Genomic DNA, 20,561 nt, shown 5'->3' on the forward strand with positions numbered 1-20,561 from the left:
AACCTTAACCTGTGTATAGGCTGGATGTGGTGACTCCTGCCTGTAATCCCAGCACTTTGGGAGGCCAAGGCAGGAGGATCACTTGAGGTCAGAAGTTCAAGTTCAAGGCAACATAGTGAGACCCCCATCTCTACAAAAAATGAAAATAATTAGTCAGGCATGGGGGCACAGACCTATAGTTCCAGCTACTCAGGAGGCTGAGGTGGGATTGCTTGAAGGACTGCCTGAGCCCAGGAGTTTGAGGCTACAGTAAACCATGATCCTGCCATTGTACTACAGCCTGGGCAAGAGAGTGAGACCTGTATCAAAGAAGGCTTTAAAAAGATAGTGTAAATGTGTCAACCACCTTACCATTTCTTGGAGATCTTCGTAAGATTCCTATGCACATTAATAAATATGTGTGCCTTTTTTCCAATTGGTCTGTCTCTTGTCAGTTGATTTTCGGTGACCCTTCCAAGGACAAAGAGGAAGTTTCCCCTTTGTGGGTTCCTGTGGCACCCATAGGAATGACTGTCCCTTGCTACCTTCTGCTTCACAGTTTCAAATGACTGGCCACTCGCCAAAAGGCAGAAGAGGTTCATGAGTTCCTCTTTTCCTCATTTGCACTTGACCTCTTTCTCGTAACACACATCCAGCCATGTCTTCTACATATTTTTCCCCCAGTAAAACATCTGTGCCTCATAGTTGTAAAAAATCAAATCAAATAGTAAAAATGTTTTAAAAATACATCTCAGGGCTGGTTCCCTTAGAGGCTGCTGCTGTGCAACACTGAAGGACGTGCATGAAGGTGTGAGAGAGCGATGTGGCATCTGTCCCATGGTCCGCATGGTTTATACGCTTGGTTTGCCAGAAAGCGTCTCAGGTCAGCACAGATGCAGAATTTCTGGTTCAGTGCAGTTGGCTGAGCACTTGTGCTTAACGTCCCACCCACAAGAGACCCCACTGAAAATGATTTTGAAAGAGGGAACAAAATGTCACTGCAGACACCACTGGAAGTGAGGTAGCAGGTGGGATTTCACTTTGGGCCAGACTGAAGACTGGTTGAAACAGGGAAGAGGCATGCTCACCAGCACCGTGATGGTTTACCATTGCTGTGCCAATACCTGGAAGTTACCACTTCTGTTCTAGAAATTTCTGAGTAACCCACCCCTTAACTTGCATGTAATTAAAAGTATGTATAAATATAACTGGAGAACAGCCTCTGAGCTGCTACACAAACACACTGCCTTTGAGGTATCCTGACTCTGCAGGGGCAGTCACAGAGCTGTAACACTGTTGCCTCAATAAAGCCATTTATTTTTCTACCACCAGCTGATTCTTGAATCCTTTCCTGAGTGAAGCCAAGAACTTTCCCAGGCTAAGCCCCAGTTTTGGGGCTGGCTTGCCCTGCATCAAAGGGCATTCCTAGCTGCTCTCCCAGAAGGTCTATGCCCTCCCTGGAGCCTCCTCAGTGCCCCCGTTCTGAGGAGGGTCCTGCCGGTTTTCTAACAAAGGGTTCCATCCCAAGGTCATCAGGCACCTCGCCCCCTTATCCAGCTAGCTCCAGCCTATACCTCTTACTGCTCAAAAGAGTAGGTCCAACCAATACCTCCAGAAGTGGACCCCATATCAGCTCCTAAAAGTCAAACCTGTGTCCATTGCAGGAAGTAGCTGATGAAAATTGGGGAACACTTAGAGTACATGTGCTATTTTCTGTCTGAGTTGGCTTTATTTAACAAAGAAAATGTGGCTAGTTTTCAGAGAATCCAGAAAAGTTCATAGAGGAGTTTTTTAAGTTGACCATGTTCTTCAACTTAACTTGTCATGACTTGCAAGTATTATCATCTACTTGCTGTGCTGTGGAAGAAATGCAGTGGGAAAAGGGTGTGGTTTAGCCAATCAATTATGACAAGGTTAGAGAAATAACTCAGAGAAATTATGGAAGTCCCACTCTGTTTCAGGGTCGTTTGGTTGAGGCACTCAAGAAATATACTCACACAGATCCAGACTCCCCAGAAGGGCAGACTCTCCTGGGTATGCATTTTATTACTCGGTCTTCCCCTGACATCAGGAAAATGCTACAAAAAGCAGCAGCAAGGGTTCTCACACCCCCATAATCCAACTCTTAAACATGACTTTTGGGGTTTACAACAACAGTGACAGAGGAGAAGAAGAGGCAAAACCATAAGAAATAGCCAAAAAGTGCAATTATTAGCATATGCTTTAAGCCCCCTTCCTCCTCAGGGTTACCCATCCCAAGAAAGTGTCACAAGATCAGTGTCTGGAATGCCCATATGAGAGCCCCCAATTGATTGGCCCCTGGGCCAGAATCAATGTGCCTACTATAAACAAAAGGGCCATTGACAATGAGACTGTCCTGACTGTCCCTGATGAGAGAGAGAAAAAGTTCCCCATCAATTCTAGAGCTAACCTTCTTCCACTAGCCCCAGTGAGCTGCTTTGCTCAAGTAAGTTTATTAGGGATCTTGGATCCTTTACCTGACAGACAGCTTCCTGCAGTGGCAGACTAGAGGCCGACTGAACATTTTTCTTTAGTGTCCCACTGCTGGGTGAGCTCTCTAGCAACTCAGAGACTCAGGTCTCCCCTTCAGTAACACAGTTTGCCCCTTGCTTCCTTATTGGCTGCTACAGGATCCCCTTCCCTGCCTCTTCATGTCTTCCATACCTGTTGGGGCAAATAAGGTTTGGTCAGGTAGACAAGTCCCAGTTTTGTAAATAATTTGGATCCTGTTATCTTGTATAGGCCCTTTGTTTGATGTGTTTGTTTATGTGTATAGACAGGTATTGTGGCATGTCCTGTGTCTAGCATGGTATCAGATTGGCTTATAAATAAAAGAGCAAGAATAAATTAAACATGTAAGTCTAGTCTGAACTTGTTAGTTTGAAAAGAATGTTGTGTCTTTTATGATTTAACTTTAAGGTAAACCACTTTTGTTTGTAGGTTTTGAACTGGTTAAAATGGCTTTAAATAGCAAGCTTTTTGTATAGTTGAAAACCTTAAAATTGTGAAATGGCTCTCATCTACAGAATGCCAATGTCTGTTGGGAAGTTCAGGATTTCTTGCCTCCTAGGTTTATATAAAATGTGCCAGGGAAAACATATTCTTTATTGGGAAAAAGAGTAATTTTTGTCAAATTCAGAAGTCAATGAAGGTGAGGTTCAACTTATGAAGGGACCAGTGAGTGGAAAAAAAAGAGATATAAAGAAAACTCTAGATAAAAAATGTATTTTTTTGCAAGGAAGGATATAAAGAAAGAGTAATTTTGTATAAAAAGGATCTTCTGTAGTAAACTCTTATCCTAGAGTAAAATGACTGGTTATTTAAGAAAGAGTTAGTATAGGACAAGTCAAATTGTCCAAGCATGTGGTGGATGGTATATGTAAGTTGTGATAAGGTTCATAAAGGGGAATTTATGAAAAGAATTTTGTGTGTGATTAAGCTAGCTGTAATGAAAAGAAAATTGTGTATAATAGACTTTCTAAAAATAGTCTCCATGTCAAACCAAATTTTCTTACAGTATTAATTTGCTAAATTACCCAAAATTTTGCTTTTTGATTTTATATTCTATTTCTTTTAAAATCCTCTTGCTTCTCAGAGTCGTATAACTGTCTCCTTTAGCCTTTTCATCAGCTCCTGTGACATTTTCTCTTCTGATTCCAACTGTTATTGTGGCCTGATACTAAAGTGTTTTGTCTTAGAGGTCTATAAAAGCTGCATTTTTTTCCAATATAACTTGATTCTATACTCTTGGTTTTTCTTGATATTTCTAAATTTTCATTGTAACTAACCAGAAAACTTTCTCAGTTCCCCTGCTACACTCATAATCTTAAATACACTTTTCCTGCATCTGATTAAATTCAAGTATTATGTTTTTCTTCATCAAATTCAACTTTCAGGTTATTTAAGTGGAGTTCCCATATGGAGAGGTAATCACACTGCCAAGAGTATTTAACTTTGGATAAATAAGTAACTATTGCTTACAATAACCTGTAGTTCCACACTGATCAAATATTTTGGGACTTTAACACCTTTGACAAATGCCCTCAGAATTGAATCCTAGTTTAAATCTCTTGCTTGTTGCTGGGGTTTATCAAAGCTATAAAAATTAATCACTACAAGGTTATAAAATCTTTTTACAGCTTCCAGTCAGGTCATGAACTCAAGCATCACCACCTCCAGCCCTCTGACAAGTTCCTTATCAGGTGCTATTAACTAATCCATGTGCTGTTAAATTACAGGGCTTTGATTCCTGGGTATGCATAGCTCATCTGGAGATGGCACCAATTCCTGCCAGTATCTAACATCAAACTCAAGTTAACCAAAGCCTTGTCTTTAAACCTGGGCAAAGGAAACAATCAAAGTAAACTGCTTTCATGAGACACAGAGAAAAGCTTGTATTCATTTAATAATTTTGCCTCTAGCTGAATTAATATAACTTGTTTTATGCCTTGATACTAAATAATTTAAATGTTTAGCTACCCATGAGCTTCCGTCGCTGTCATTCTCAAAACTAGGCAGCATGTATGACCTTTTTGCTTGAAACATTGCTAATTCTCTGTTTTGTTTTACATCTAGAATTTAAAATGATTTAATTCCTTCAGGCCCAGGAACTATAGTGGAATAAGTGGGCATGCAAGATTGCAAGGGCTGGGTTTTAAGGGATAAAATTAATTCAGCCCCTCCAAATTAAAAAAAGGCACACAGACTCCTAAACAAAATGCTTGTGTTTGGTATAGCTAATTGCTACAAGTCAGATTACAGTAGCTCAATGCACAGGATGTATAGATAAGTCAGTTTTATAACCTTATTTTTGGCTTTTAGTTTTTGACTCTCATAGTGCTTAAAATGGTTTTAAGGGCTAATGAGTACCTGCCTACCTCCATTCCCATCTGGCCTAGAATGTTTAATCCACTATGAGTCTTTTGATTCTGTTGGCCAAAGGAAATCCCCCTTCCACATACACAAAAAAATTCTTAAAAAAGCGAATTCAGTCCATGACACAAAACGGGATTGGAGACACCTCACTATGCCCCCTTTACAATTTAGGCCAGGTTCACAAGACTCTTTAAGAATATAGAAATAAAGTATTGCCTCCTCCCAGAAGACTTAGTCTTACTAAAAACTTAAAAAGAAAAATCCCCCAAGGGATTACAACCAAAATGGAAGGGTGCTTGTCAAGTGTTGCTGAGTACCCTACTAATGTTAAACTCCAGGGAATAACTAGTCGGGTACACCTGTCCAGGATTAAACCTATTTCTTATGCATTGCAGGCATAAAATGAGGACACCACGATTACATCTGTGAACCTTTAAAAGACCTCCACTACTTAATTAAAAGAATCAACACTCAGCCAGAAGTGGTAATGTGATGCTGTGGATGGGAATAGGCACGTTAATTTTTCTCTTTTTCCTAACTGTAATGCTTCTTTTCCATTGCTTTGGCCAACCACCTCTTCCTGGGAAGCACCTCTTTTGCGGTTGTTGGGTGTAGAAGCCACTCTAAGGCCCAACCGGACACCATGCTGTCGCTGTTGATTCTGTTGGCTCTCTCAATGATCCTGATGTAGTGTGGGTGGGAACATAACTCTATGGTAAATACTTCAAAAATTATGGCATCAGGGAATCATCTTCGTGGTTGCTGGATTTTCCATCAACATCCCCAGGATAGAGAATTCCACCTTCTGGCCTATCTGGAAAATCTTGCAGCCATATTCTCAGACCTCCTAACTAACCATATGATCCCAAAGTTCCCAGACCCCTACTTGCTATGAGGAACTCTCCCCCACCTAATGGATTCCACCTGAACCTCCCCAACCACTACCACCTGCACCTGGGAAGTTGTGTATCTATATCTCCAATACACTAATGATTCTATCTTTTGTGCCTGCTGTTGTGTTAATGACCCAAAAGCAGAAGTTCCCCTGTGAAGCTCTGGTCCAACTCTAGTTGCCAAGTTCCCAAGGCTGCACCAAGATCAATGGAATTCCACTTGTGAGCAAGGAGACCATATATGGTGCCTTCTCCCAGATCAGAACATGCAGGGGAAGAACAACCGCCTAAGCTGGGAAGGTGGGAGTGCTGCCCACTTCTGGAAAACAAAGATTGCTCAACCACCTCCACTGGAACAGGGGAGGAATAGTTCCATAGACTCAGTTTGGCAGCAAAGGATAGGTCTCATACCCTGCAGGGCCTCTATTTGAGCCCCAACAGGGCTCATTTTTGTTTGTGACCATGAATGGGAAGAAGTCACACCCCATAACCATGCCTGACTCTCCAAGGAGCCACCTGTTCTTTTAGGAGTAGCTTTCCCTTGTATATCAAAAGCTTGAAGCAGAGGTGAATGTATGTTGACCACCCTTGCCTCTTCAGGGGTCACAGTCTATAACCCCATAAGACCCAGGAATACCAGAAAGAAGCAAGCAAGAGGATTAATTCTGGCAGGAATCAGGGCAGCAGTAGGACTAGTGGCATCCAGGGGGGCAGCTTTGCCTACCATGAGCCAACCCTAAAGAGTTTGACTGAAATCCTAGAATCCTTAGCCACCAATGCAGGTCAGGCAGTAAAGGGAATTCAAGAGTCCCTAGACTCTTTGGCAAATGTAGTTCTCGATTACAGACTAGTATTGGATTATTTACTAGCTAAACAAAGTGAAATCTATGCAGTTATTAGTAAAACTTACTGCACATATATTAACAACTCTGGGCATGTCAAGGTTCACATTCAAAAGATCTATGAGCACGTTACCTGATTACATAGATATAAGTGGGGCACTGAACCCAACTATATCTGGTCCACTATTAAAAGTGCCATCCCAAGTCTCACCTTGTTTTTTATCAATCCTAGGACTTCTGATAGCTGTCTTGTTATTACTAATCTTTGGCCCTTGCTACTTTAACCTCTTAGTAAACTTTATGTCTTCTAGATTATAACAGTTCCAGGTAAAGACAATGCTGGCACAAGGCTTCAAACACATTCTGTTTACTGATCCAGAGAATGAAAACTTCCTGCCTCTTGGCCCCCTAGATAAGGTATCCAGACATTTTTACTCCTCTGATGCTAGGCAGGGCCTATGCCCCTAAAATCAGCAGAAAGCAATTACAGAAAATGGGCCTTCACCCTTCTGCAAGGAGAAGTATCTAATCTCTGAGCAGGGAATGAGGTAAGAGGCAGGACCAGATGAAAGACATCTGGTCTTTCATCCAGACCAGGTGAAAGACTGACTGGAACAGTGGCTGGAACAGCCACTGAAAGCACCTCTTCATCAAACATGCTCACCAGTGCCATGGTGGTTTACCATTGCAATGGCAACACCTGGAAGTGACTGCCCAAAGAAATTTATGAATAACCCACCCCTTAATTTGCATGTGATTAAAAGCAGGTATGGCTATGACTGCAAAACTGCCTCTGAACTGCTACTCTCCAAACACAACCTATGGGGTAACCCTGCTTTGCAGGAGCAGTCATGGAGCTGTAACACTGCTGCCTCAATTAAGCTGTTTTCTACTACAGGCTCACTCTTTTTTTTTTTTTTTGAGAGGGAGTCTCGCTCTGTCGCCCAGGCTGGAGTGCAGTGGCCGGATCTCAGCTCACTGCAAGCTCCGCCTCCCGGGTTTACGTCATTCTCTTGCCTCAGCCTCCCGAGTAGCTGGGACTACAGACGCTCGCCACCTCGCTCGGCTATTTTTTTGTATTTTTTACTAGAGACGGGGTTTCACCGGGTTAGCCAGGATGGTCTTGATCTCCTGACCTCGTGATCCGCCCGTCTCGGCCTCCCAAAGTGCTGGGATTACAGGCTTGAGCCACCGCGCCCGGCCTACAGGCTCACTCTTGAGTTCGTTCCTTAGTGAAGCCAAGAAACTTCTTGGGCTAAGCCCTAATTGTGGGGGCTCACCTGTCCTGGATCAGGAAGGCATCATCAGCTGCCTAGAGAGGTTCTCTGAGAGCAAAACAAAGAAAATTTTAGCCAGCAGGAATCCAAAAGATGATCTCCTCCCCTTGGATGTAAGGGAGGAGATCATCTTTGGATCTCCTCTTTTATTTTACTCCAGCAAAATAAAAGTACAAACAAACAAAGAGAGAGAGAAAGAGAAAGAGAGAGACTTGTATATTGTGTCATAATACACAAAAAAGTATTTTAATTTGCCAATGGTTATTTCCATAGCTTTAAATATGTTTTTCCATTTCTTTAGTTCTTCACTTTGTTTCCTTAGCTTTCATACATTGACTACACATTAATAAAGATGTTTGGATCACCGTTTTGCCTCTATTTATCTTGCCCTTGTCTCCTTTCCATTTTTTGATATGAGTTATTTTTGTCTCTCCATTGGTAATCTTGTAACTCCAAACATCATCCCAAGACTCTATTCCTTGTTTGGTCCATTTTGACATATCTTCAGTGGCCCCTCACATCTCATATCTCATGTGGGAGGAGGGGTTCTAGTTTCTACAGTTCCCTCTCAATTCTGGTCATATCTTTTATTTTATCAAGTCTTATAGCATTTGAATTTTGTTTTGGTATCTGTGGCAGACAGAATAGTGGCCTCAGCCATGTCCACCTCAATTCCCTGAACCTGAGAATATGTGACCTCATGTGGTAAAAGGGCCTTTACAGATTACAGATGTAATTAAGTTAGGGACTTTGAGATGGGAAGATGATCCTGGATTATCTGCATGGGCCCGAGGCCATCACAAAGATCCTTATGAGGGAAAAGAGGCAGGCAGAAGAGTCAGAGGCAGAGAAGAGATGATGATGGAAGCTGAGGTTGGAGGAATTTGGGACCAGAACCCAAGGAATGTGGATGGCCTCTAGCAGCTGGAAGAGTGAAAAGAACATTTTTCCCTAGAGGCTCCAGAGGGAATGCAGCCTGTCATCACCTTGTTGTAGGCTGGTGAGAATTTTGTCAGACTTCTGACCTCCAGAATTCTAAGATAACAAAACTGGTGTTGCTGTAAACCACTGGTTGACAACAACTGTAGGAAACTAAAACAGTACCATAATTCTGGTGTTCTGTCTATGGGTTATGCTGCTATTATGTTTAGGGTGGCTTATGCACGTTCTCTCATTTCATTTTCTCAACCACCCTGACAATTAGTATACCATGATTTCCATGTTATAGCTGAAAAACCTGAAAATTAAGGTTTAGATACATTGATAAATGTCATATAAGTAATCAGTGGGTATGGGACACATCCCCAGGCCTGTTGAAGATCAAGTCCTGGTGCTTCAGGACCGAGGCTTCCAAAGGGGAGAGATCAAATCTCCCTTACAGGGCTTACTGCCTACCAGGAGAGATATTTGGGGGTTGGAGAATGTATAAAAGTAAACAAAATATCCAAATGTTCCAAGGGACGGATGGTGTTTTTTTGGACCACTGCGATCACATTGCCCTTGTTTGACAACCCGAGACCTGGGAACTCTTTGTGTTTTCCTGAAAAGTGTGCAAGTGCTTGTGGAATAATGAGCAGCCTAGGGCAGTCCAGCCTCTTCACACAGAAGTAAACCGGTATTGAGCATGGACAACACTCTTTCCCATCAACATTTATTCAAACGCCAGGGAAGTGCTGGCTCTTGTTATCTAATCAAACTGGGGTCTTCCCGGCATGGCAAAGCCAAACACTGACATCTGGATTGCAGCGAGACAAAGTGAGGCATTTATTGCATGGCACCAGTGAGGAGAATTGGGCAGTTCATACTTGAGACCTACATTAGTCTGTTCTCTCACTGCTCTAAAGAACTACCTGAGACTGGGTAATTTATAAAGAGAAGAAGTTTAATTGGCTCATGGTTCTGCAGGCTGTACAGAAAGCGTAGTGGCTTCTGCTTCTGGGAAGCCTCAGCAAGCTTACAATCATGGCGGAAGGCAAAGGGGAAGCAAGTGCATCTTATATGCTGGCAGTAGGAGGAGGAGAGAGGGGGAAGGTGCCATACACTTTAAAACAACCAGATCGTGTGAGAAGGCTAGCATGAGACAGCACTAGGGGGATGGTGTGGAACAATGAAAAACCACCACCATGTTCCAATCACCTCCCACCAGGCCCCACCTCCAACACTGGGAATTACAATTCAACATGAGATTTGGGTGGGGACACAAAATTCAAACTGTATCAAGACCCTATTTCCCTTACATGTAAATATTTTTAAAGGCGAGGGGCCAAAGTTTATAGGCAAAGTTACAAATCAATACGTGGAGGCAATACATTGGTTTGACCCAGAAAGTTGGGAAATTTTCAATGGGGTGGGAGGCCCACAGGTCATGGGTGGATTCAAAAATTTTCTGATTTATGATTGATTAAGCAAGTGAAACTTTGTCGAAAAATTTGGAAACAGCAGAAATGAATGTTAGCTCTGACTCATGGGTATCACCTCCTCCAGGCCCCTCAGGTAGAAATTTAGAATGAAGAATGGCAGTCAGAGTTCATTCCTCAGCTCTCCCAGATGTGAGGTCAACAAAAGGGAGATACAATAGAAGGGAGGTCTGTGCCAGTAGACACACTGGGTGGGGGTCTAGGTTTCTAAAAAATAACTAAAATACATGTGTTAAGATGTTATCTTTAGTTTCTGTAGGGAACCAAACATCTTCTGACTCTACTTCCTTGGCTATTATTTTTAGCTCCTAATTACTTTCTTGCTTATGAAGTTTCTCATTTACTTTTCAGGGCTAGCTAGGTGCCTGGGATTTCCCTCAAAGAAAATCAGGATTTTCCTTTAGTTCCATGCTTGGTTTAGAGGCAGGGTACCTGGTAGGCCCCTAAGAAGGGTCCCAGCTCTGTCACACTCTGAGGTCTTCTCTCCCTGAAAACTGGACTAGCTTTGGGAGATGTGAAGGCCTGGACCTTTCCCTAAAGAGGAAACAACAAGACAACGAGAGACTGGCAGAACAAGGTTTAGGGGAGAGTCCTTTGCAGCCTTGCTGGACAGGAGAACTCGCAGGGAGACAGAGTCACCATCCTGGTGGGTCTTCAGGTTGGAAGTGAAGGTGGCTGCTGCGTTCTTCCTCCTTTCCTACGTCACATCGCATCTTCTCTTTCTTTTCCATTCCACTTCTTCCTCTTTTGCCCTGATTCATTATTTGATATTTTATCTCCTATTTCTCTCTGAAATTATATCCCTTTGATTATTTCTCCCTGAAATATCTGTCCTCTATCTCCCTTCTCAAATTTTTTGTCCCTCTAGGTCATCTTCTTAAATGACCAGGCAGAACACTGACCAACTCAGTAACACTGAGAATTTCCAGGCTTTACAGCTGATCTCTTTTTACTTAAGTTTATTTACAAGTAGCTCATAAGTATTTCAATAAATTATGGAAACAAAGTGTGAACTTGTAGAGATGCCCATTGCAACAAACTTTTTCCTAATATTTCTCACATTTCGCCTTCTAACCTAGGTAGGAGCTCATCATTAATTATGTTTTTTATATTCAAAACTTTTGGGAAAAAATTCCTTAATTTCTCTGGTAAACTACATTTCTTGTAAAAAGCAACTTCACAGTTTTCCTCAGAAACCTGATTAGTTTCCATATTATTTGGATTTATAAAATGACCCTTTCAGACTGAGAATATGACTACATTCACAATTCCATGTATATTTGCAGAATAATTCTATATTATTATGGTAATAACAAGGCTGCCATCTCTTTGCTATGCAAATTTCATACATTGTAGCTGAGTAAATACTTCCTTTCTGCCTAGTGGATTGATCTGAATAACAAAGACGCAGAATGTAAAGAATATGCAGCTCTGATTGGTTTGGTTGAAGATTTCTTATGAAGAAATTTTTGGACGTAAACTATCACCTTCCCTAAGAGGCTTAGCAGCTGTCTCAGTGGAAACAAGTCCCACAGGAGCCTGGGATCTCTTGAAACAAAATTCAGTTTTGCGTCTGGCAGTAAGATAAACCTCAAAAGCCTTTCTTTTCTTTTTCTGATGCTTGAATTATAAAGGGGCTGCACCTACTCCCAGCATCAACAGGTCTGTGCACATATGGAAAAAGGTCTGCACCACAGGCTATGGTCATTGGTAAAAATGGTCACTTTACTTGCAAATATAGACAAAGGGGCCCATCTTTGGTCTAAATTTTTAGCCAGCTGCTTCTATGGTGAGGTAGTGGTAGACAGTGTTTTGGGGATATGTCTATCTTTGTATAATGAAGGAATATGCCCCTCTTTGCATAATGAAGAGGCCAAAGAGGTAGCCTCTTCATTATGCAAAGATAGGTATATTTATTTTCTATTGCTGCTGCAACAAATTATCCTAAACTTAGTGGCTTAAAACAACACAAATGTATTATCTTATAGTTCTGCAAACCAGAAGTGTGACGTGAGTCTCACAAGGCTGAAATCAGGATGTTGGTGGCTGTATTCCTCTCTGGAGTCCTTAAGGGAGAACCATTTCCTCAGTTTCCCTAGCTGGTAGAGGCTGCTTGCATTTCTTAGTTTGTGGGCCTTTCCTCCATCTTGTTGACAAAAAGAGGCAACTCTGTAAAATATTTGAAGAGACTCTGAACCACATAGCAGTGACCATGGCGCATGCCTGAGCTCCAGGAGGTCCTGAGAACATGCACCTAAGGTGGTAGGGCTACAGCTTAGTTTTATGCATTTTAGGGAGACATATGATATATTAGTCCGTTCTCACACTTCTAATAAAGACACACCTGAGACTGGGTAATTTATAAAGAAAAGAGATTTAATTGACTCACAGTTCCACATGACGGGGGAAGTTTTACAATCATGATGAAAGGCAAGGAGGAGCCTTAAATCACATCTTAAATGATGGCAAGGAAGAGAGAGCTTGTGCAGGGGAACTCCTCTTTATAAAACCATCAGATCTTGTGAGACTTATTCACTATGATGAGAACAGCATGAGAAAGACCTGCCTCCATGATTCAATTACCTCCCACTGGGTCCCTCCCATGACATATGGGAGTTGTGGGAGCTAAAATTCAAAATGAGATTTGGTTGGGGACAGAGCCAAACCATATCATAAGACATCCATCAATACATGTAAGATGTACATTGGTTGGGACCTGAAAGGTGGGAAAACTTGAAGTAGGAGGTTTCCATGTGGATTCAAAGATTTTCTGACTGGCAATTGGTTGAGTTTATGTAAAGACTTGGCATCAATAGAAGGGAGCATTTGGGTTAAGATAAGGGGTTGTGGAGACCAAGGTTCTTATTATGCAGATGAAGCCTCCAGGTAGCAGGCTTTAGAGAGAATAGATTGTAAATGTTTCCTATTGGACTAAAAATTGTGCCAGACTCTCAGTTAATTCTCTCTTGGATCAGGCAAAAGACCTGGAAAGGGAAGGAGATTCTCTACAGAATGTAGATTTTTCCCACAAGAGACAGCTTTACGGGGCTATTTCAAAACATGTCAAAGAAATATATTTTGGGGTAAAATACTTTGATTTTGTTCAGGGCCTGCTATCTGTCATAAAGGTTCTTATTGCTGCAAATAATCTGTTCTGCCAGTCTTAAGGTCTCTGTTTTAATGTTAAGGCTGATCAGCTGTGCCTGAATTCCAAAGGGAGGTGGGTATAATGAGGCTCATGTGACCACCCATCCACACCATGGCCTGAACCAGGTGTTTCAGGTTTACTTTAGAGTGCCCTTGGCCAAGATGAGGGGTCCATTCAGTTGATGAAAGCCTTAGAATTTTATTGTTGGTTTATAATCTTCAAAGCCAGTAATGGCTAGTCAAACCCTCCTTACCTCACATCACTCTGACGTTGAAATCTCTGTCTCCCTCCTTCACTTTAAGAACCCTAGCAATGAAGCACTTCAGGAAATACCACCCCTAACACATGCCACTTTCATATGTTGATTACTTCAAACTGAGGGCTCATGGGGAAGAACAAATGCAGACAAGGGCTTTCCCTGAGTTCCCCTTGTCTGCTTAAAGACAGATCTCAATTGTCTTGAATTCCCTCCCTGGGAATCTTATCAACCACAGATGAACTCTCCAGGGAAGATGAACCACCATGTCCAGAGTGACTATCACATGTTCTTCTGCCAGCTGCTTTTATTACCTAAGAGGCTTTTATCTTCATAACAAGACAACCTTGACTCACCATACAATTCCTCCCATAACCCTCCATGATTTGTGTTAACACCACCCCCACCCCTGCCAGAAACCCTAAGCCCCTATCGCTTTTTGTAGTGCAGAATGTTATAAAAACATCAACCATGGAGTCCCATATTTGGTGGAACTCCCATGTGTATATACAGATATGGTTTGGTTCTGTGTCCCCACCCATATCTCATCTTGAATTGTAATCTGAATTGTAATCCCCACATGTTGGGAGAGGGATCTTGTGGAGGTGATTAGATCACAGGGGCATTTCCTCCATGCTGTTCTTATGATGGTGAGTGAATTCTCATGAGAGATTATGGTTTTATAAAAGCTTTTCCCACCTTTGCTCTGCACTTCTCCTTCCTGCTGAAGGTGAAGAAGGTGCACTTCTTCCCATTTGCCTTAACCATGATTGTAAGTTTCCTGAGGTTTTCCCAGCCATGTGAAACTGTGAGTCAATTAAATGTCTTTTATAAATTACCCAGTCTTGGGCAGTTCTTTATAGCAGCGTGAGAATGAACTAATACAGTAAATTAGCACCAGGAGTGGGGTGCTGATATAAAGATACTCCAAAATGTGGAAGTGACTTTGGAACTTGGTAACAGGCAGAAGGTGGAAGAGTTTGCAGGGCTGAGAAGACAGAAAGATGTGGGAAAGTTTGAAACTTCCTAGTGACTTGTTGAACATCTTTGACCAAAATGCTGATAGTGATATGGACAACGGCATTTAGACTGAGGTGATCTCAGATGGAGATGAGAAACTTGTTGGGAAATGGAATAAAATTAACTCTTGCTATGCTTTAACAAAGAGACTGGTGGCATTTTGCCCCTGCCCTAGAGATCTGTGGAACTTTGAACTTGAGAGACATGATTTAGGGTATCTGGGGGAAGAAATTTCTAAGTGGCAAAGTGTTCAAGAGGAAGCAGAGCATAAAACTTTGGAAAATTTGCATCCTGATGATGCAACAGAAAACAAAAAAAACTATTTTCTAGAGAGAAATTCAAGCTGGCTGGAGAAATTTGCACAACTAACAAGGAACAAAATGTTAATTGCTGAGACAATGGGGAAAATGTCTCCAAGGCATGTCAGAGACCTTCATGGCAGCCCTTTCCATCACAGGCCTGGAGACCTAGGAGGGAAAAATGATATTGTGGGCCCATCCCAGGGCCCCCTTTCTCTATGAAGCCTTGGAACATGGTGTCCTGTGTCCCAGCTGCTTCAGCTTCAGCCATGGCTAAAAGGGGCCAACATGCAGCTCAGGCTGTTGATAAGAGGGTGCAAGCCCCAAGCCTTGGTGACTTAGTGTGGTGTTGGGCCTGTGGGTACACAAAAGTCAAGAATTCAAGTTTGGGAACCTCCACCTAGATTTCAGAGGATGTATGAAAATGCCTGGATGTCCAGGCAGGAGTTTGCTGCAGCGACAGAGCCCTCATGGAGAACCTCTGCTAGGGCAGTGTAGAAGGAAAATGTGGAGTCAGAGACTCCACACAGAGTCCCCACTGGGGCACTACCTAGTAGAGCTGTGAGAAGATGGACACTGTCCCCAAGACCCCAGAGTGGTAGATCCACTGACAGCTTGCGTTGTGTGCCTGGAAAAGCTTCAGGCAGTCAACACCAGCCCATGAAAGCAGCTGGGAGGGGGGCTGCACCCTGCAAAGTGACAGGGGTGGAGATGCCCAAGGCTGTGGGAGCTCATGTCCAGATAACTCAAGATATGTGCAAAAGTAATTGCAACCTAATACATTGACATAAGGCAGATTAATGGGGAAAAAGCATTTTAATTATGTACATGTATTAGTCCATTCTCACGCTGCTCTAAAGAACTGCCTGAGACTGGGTAATTTATAAAAGAAAGAGATTTAATTGTCTCACAGTTTGGCATGGCTGGGAAGGCCTCAGGAAACTTACAATCATGGCTGAAAGCAAAAGGGAAGAAAAGCTGCTTATTCACATGCCAGCAGGAAGAAGAAGTGTAGAGCAAAGGGGCAAAAAGCCCTTTATAACACCATCAGATCTCAAGAAAACTCACTCACTATCATGAGAACAGTATGGAGTAACCATCCTCATGATCTCATCAACTCCCACGAGGTCCCTCCCCCAACACTTGGGGATTACAATTTGGATTACAGTTCAAGATGAGATTTGAGTGGGGACACAGAGCCAGGCCATATCGTTCTGCCCCAGCCCCTCCCAGATCTCATCCTTCTCACATTTCAAAACACAATTATGCCTTCCCAAGAGTCTACCAAAGTCTTCACTCATTTCAGCATTGACCCAAAAGTCCAAGTCCATAGCCTCATCTGGGACTAAACAAGTCCCTTCTGCCTGTGATCCTATAAAATCAAAAGTCAGTTAGTTATTCAGTAGGTACAATGGGGGTACAGGCATTGGGTAAATACACACATTCCAAATGGGAGAAATTGACCAAAGGAACTACAATGTCCAGAAGTTATTCTATGTGGTCTGAAAGGGGGAGGAACCCTTAGTTCCAGGAATTTCCCGCCCCCTTCCCTGAGAGCTCAAGAATAATCTGACCCTTGTTTAGCATGTGACTAAAAAAATAACCATAAAAATAGTGAACCAGCAGCCTTCAGGGCTGCTATCCCTAAGGAGTAACCACCCTTTTATTCCTTTACTTTCTTAATAAACTTTCTTTTACTTTATCAGCTCGTTCTTGAATTCCTTCCTGTGTGAAGCCAAAAACCCAGGTGGCCTCCCAAGCTAAACCCCAATTTTGGGGATCACCCTATAATCCATCCTGGGGTACAATTCCTCTACAATCATGGACTAAAGAAAAAAGTTATCTGCTCCTAAAACATAATGGTGGCATAGGCATAGGATAGCAGATAAAGATATTCTCACTTAAAAAGGGAGAGAATTATAAAATGAATTATTATTTCCAAGCAATTTCAAAATCCAACCTGACAAACTCCATAGGCTTCAAGACCTTTGACTAATTACCTGTGGTCCTTGGCTCTGTCCTGAGCTCACAGCTCCATTCTCTGAGTTTGATGGTCTTCCCTCTGTGAGGTGTTTTTTTGTTTTATAATCACGAAAGGTAGCACATGCTTGCAGCTGTGCAGTTTGCAGCTGATCCCTATTTCCTGTCTGGAGAAGCATGAAGGTCCATCAGCCTTCTTTTAGTCTGCTCTCTTTGACTTTTTTTTGGTTCATGATCGCTGTATTTCTACTGACATTATATTCTCGGGAACTTTGTAGGCCTCTTGTATGTGTCACCAGGATTCACTTCATTAAACACAGGCTCCTCCACAGATCATTCCTAAGTAATCCCATATCTATTTTTGGCATCTGCTGAGATAACTAAGGGGAATCTATAAATCATACCCTAAATTTCTCAGAGATTGAATATTCTGACATCCTGATCTTTCTCTGATAGTAGCAAAAGGTTGTGCGGCTACATTCCTGAATTTTTCTCTAGAGCATTATTTTTTAACAGAGAATTTCTTCACTTTAGCATCATCCGAAATGTTGAAAAGTTGCAAATTTTACCAATTGTCATGACCTGGTCTGACTGCTCCCCTTCCCTGCATTTTAAAACAGTTCTTCCCTCAATTTATTTCTTTTCTTTCATATTTTACATTATGCAACAAGAAGTAACCAGGCTTTGTCTTCGAAACTTTGAACATCTCAGATAAGGAAGCAAGTTTGTTGCTTAAAGTGTCACTTTCCGCATAATTATAGGACAAAATTTAGCTGGTCTTTCTGTCACCATACCACAAAAATCCCCTTTTCTCTGGTTTCCAATAATACATTCCTCACTTCCTTGTGCACCATCCCCAGAAGCACCCTTAACATCCATATTTCTACCACCAATCTATTTCTGATGATGTAGGTGATGATATACGTCTAGATGACGTATATTTTCTCCACCCTACTCCTCACTTCCTTCTGAGTCATCCATAACAGAGTCATTAATGTTTATATTTATATAGGTCTGTACAAGGCCGTCTAACTTTTCCTATTACATTCCTCAAAATTCTTCCTGCCTCTTTCCCAATTCCAAAATGATTTCTACATTTTTTAGGAATTTGTTACAGTAGCACTCCACCTCCAGGTACTGACATCTAATAGTTGCCTATTGCAGCTGCAAAAATTATTTGTTTATTGCTGCTGCAATAAACAAATGGTTAGTGACTTAAAAGAGGATGAATTTATTATCTTATGGTTTTGTAGGCCAGAAGTCTGACAAGAGTCTCACATGATTAAAATTAAGATGCTGGCAGGGACGCATTCCTCTCCGGAGTCTCTAGGGGAGAATTCATTTTCCTGCTCTCCCCAGCTTCTAGAGGCTGCCTGCTTTTATTGACTCATTGCCCGTTCTTCATCCTCAAAGCCAGCAATGGTGCTGCATCCTTATCACATCCGATCACTCTAACGCTGACCCTCCTGCTGACCTCTTTCCTTTCTGAGGACACTGGACTTCCCTGGATATTTCAGGATAATCTCTCTATTTTAAGGCAGATTGATGAGCAAACCTAATTCTGCTTTACCATGCAATATAACGTATTCTCAGGTTCCAGGAATTAAGATATGGCCACTTTTTTTCAGAGGTAGAGTGCCTTAATTTGCCTGTTGCATAAGGTACATAAAGACGAAGGTTTTACCCACACTCCTGGGAGACATGAAGTTAAAAACATCACCTTGGGAGGAAAGCTAAATGCACCCGCCACCATACCCAGCTACTTTTTGGTATTTTTAGTAGAGACAGGGTTTTGCCACATTGGCCAGGCTGGTCCCAAACCTCTGACCTCAGGTGATCTGCCTGCCTTGGCCTCCCAGTGTGCGAGGATTACAGGCGTGAGCCACTGCACCTGGCCCACGTTAACCTTTTATAGCCACACCCACTTTCCTCCTGTCCCCAGTCTTTGACACCCAGCAACCACTACTATGTGCTCCATTTCTATAATTTTGTCATTACCAGGATGACATGTAAATGGAATCACACAGTGTGTAACATTTTGGGATTGGTTTTTCTCACTCAGCATAATTCTCTGGAGATTCATTGAGGTTGTTATGTGTATCAACAGTTCTTTTTATGGCTGAGTAATATTCCATGGTATGGCTATTTCACAGTTTTTAAATCATTCGCCTATTGGAGGACATCCGGGTCCTTTCCAATTTGGGACTATTATACATAAAACTGCTATGAACATACATACATATGCAGGTTTTTGTGTGGAAATAAGTTTTACTTCTCTGAGATAGATGGCCAGGAGTAAAGCTTCTCGATCACATGGTAGTGCATGCTTAGGTTTTTTTTTTTTTTTTTTTTTTGATGTGGAGTCTCACTCTATCTCCCAGGCTGGAGTGCAGTGGCATGATCTCGGTTTACTGCAACCTCTGCCTCCTGGGTTCAAGGAATTCTCCTGCCTCAGCCTCCCACATAGCTGGGATTGCAGGTGCATGCCACCATGCCAAACCAATTTTTTGTATTTTAGTAGAGAGGGGATTTCACCGTGTTGCCCAGGCTGGTTTCAAACTCCTGAGCTCAGACAATCCACCCACTTCGGCCTCCCAAGGTGCTGGGATGACAGGCTTGAGCCACCGTGCCTGGCCTGTGCATGCTTAGTTTTAAAAGAAAATGCCAAACTGGTTTTCAATGTGTCTAGACCGCTTTACATTCCTACCAGCAATGTGTGAAAGATCCAGTTTCTCTACATCTTTGACAGCATTTGGTGTTGCCACTACATCTCATTTTAGCCATTCTGATGGGTATGTAGTAACATCTCATTGTGGTTTTAATTTCCTTAATGGCTGATTATGCTAATTTTTTAACATGCTTATTTGTAATCTGTGTATGCTCCTCAGTAAAATGTCTGTTTATCAGTTGCCCATTTTCTGGTTGTAATGTTTGCATTTTTTAACTATGGAGTTTTGAGAGTTTTTATACATTCAAAATACTAACTTTTTGCTGAATATGTGGCTTTTAAATATTTCTTCCTACTTGTAGCTTGCCTTTCATCCTCTCTAATGAGGTCTATGGCAGAGTACAAGTTTTTAATTTTGACGAACTCCAGTTTACCAATTTTTTTTTTTATGGATCATACTTTTGGTCTTAACTTGAGGAACTCCTTGCCCAGCAATAGATCTTAAAGATTTTCTGATTTTCTCCTACTTTTTTTGGAATAATTTTACAGTTTTACATTTTATAATTTAAGTCTTAGATTCATTTTAAGTTAAATTTTACATTACGTATGAAACTTAGTTCTTTTTTTTTTTTCAGACAGAGTTTCACTCTGTCGCCCAGGTTGGAGTTCAATGGTGCGATCTCCCCTCACCACAACCTCCACCTCCTGGGTTTAAGCGATTCTCCTGCCTCAGCCTCCAGAGTAGCTAGGATTACAGGCATGTGCCACCATGCCCAGCTAATTTTTTTTTTTAATTTTTATTTTTAGAGACATGGTTTCACCATGTTGGCCAGGCTCAAACTCCTGAACTCAGGTGATCCACCTGCCTCGGCCTCCCAAAGTGCTG

At 42.0% G+C, this 20,561-nt stretch overlaps 1 protein-coding gene across 1 annotated transcript in view; it reads left to right on the forward strand.

Annotated features, from left to right (window-relative positions):
- Nucleotides 1–19,332, forward strand: part of LOC105498820 (uncharacterized) — a 55,238-nt gene extending 35,906 nt beyond the window's left edge. The window contains exon 6 of the mRNA XM_071077411.1: nucleotides 5,271–19,332. Coding sequence (XP_070933512.1) covers nucleotides 5,271–5,276 — 6 coding nt within the window. The 3' untranslated portion in view covers nucleotides 5,277–19,332. The remainder of the gene's footprint in view (nucleotides 1–5,270) is intronic.
- Nucleotides 19,333–20,561: the final 1,229 nt, after the last annotated feature.

Source organism: Macaca nemestrina, chromosome 14 (genome assembly GCF_043159975.1).
Source record: "Macaca nemestrina isolate mMacNem1 chromosome 14, mMacNem.hap1, whole genome shotgun sequence".
NCBI lineage: Eukaryota > Metazoa > Chordata > Mammalia > Primates > Cercopithecidae > Macaca > Macaca nemestrina.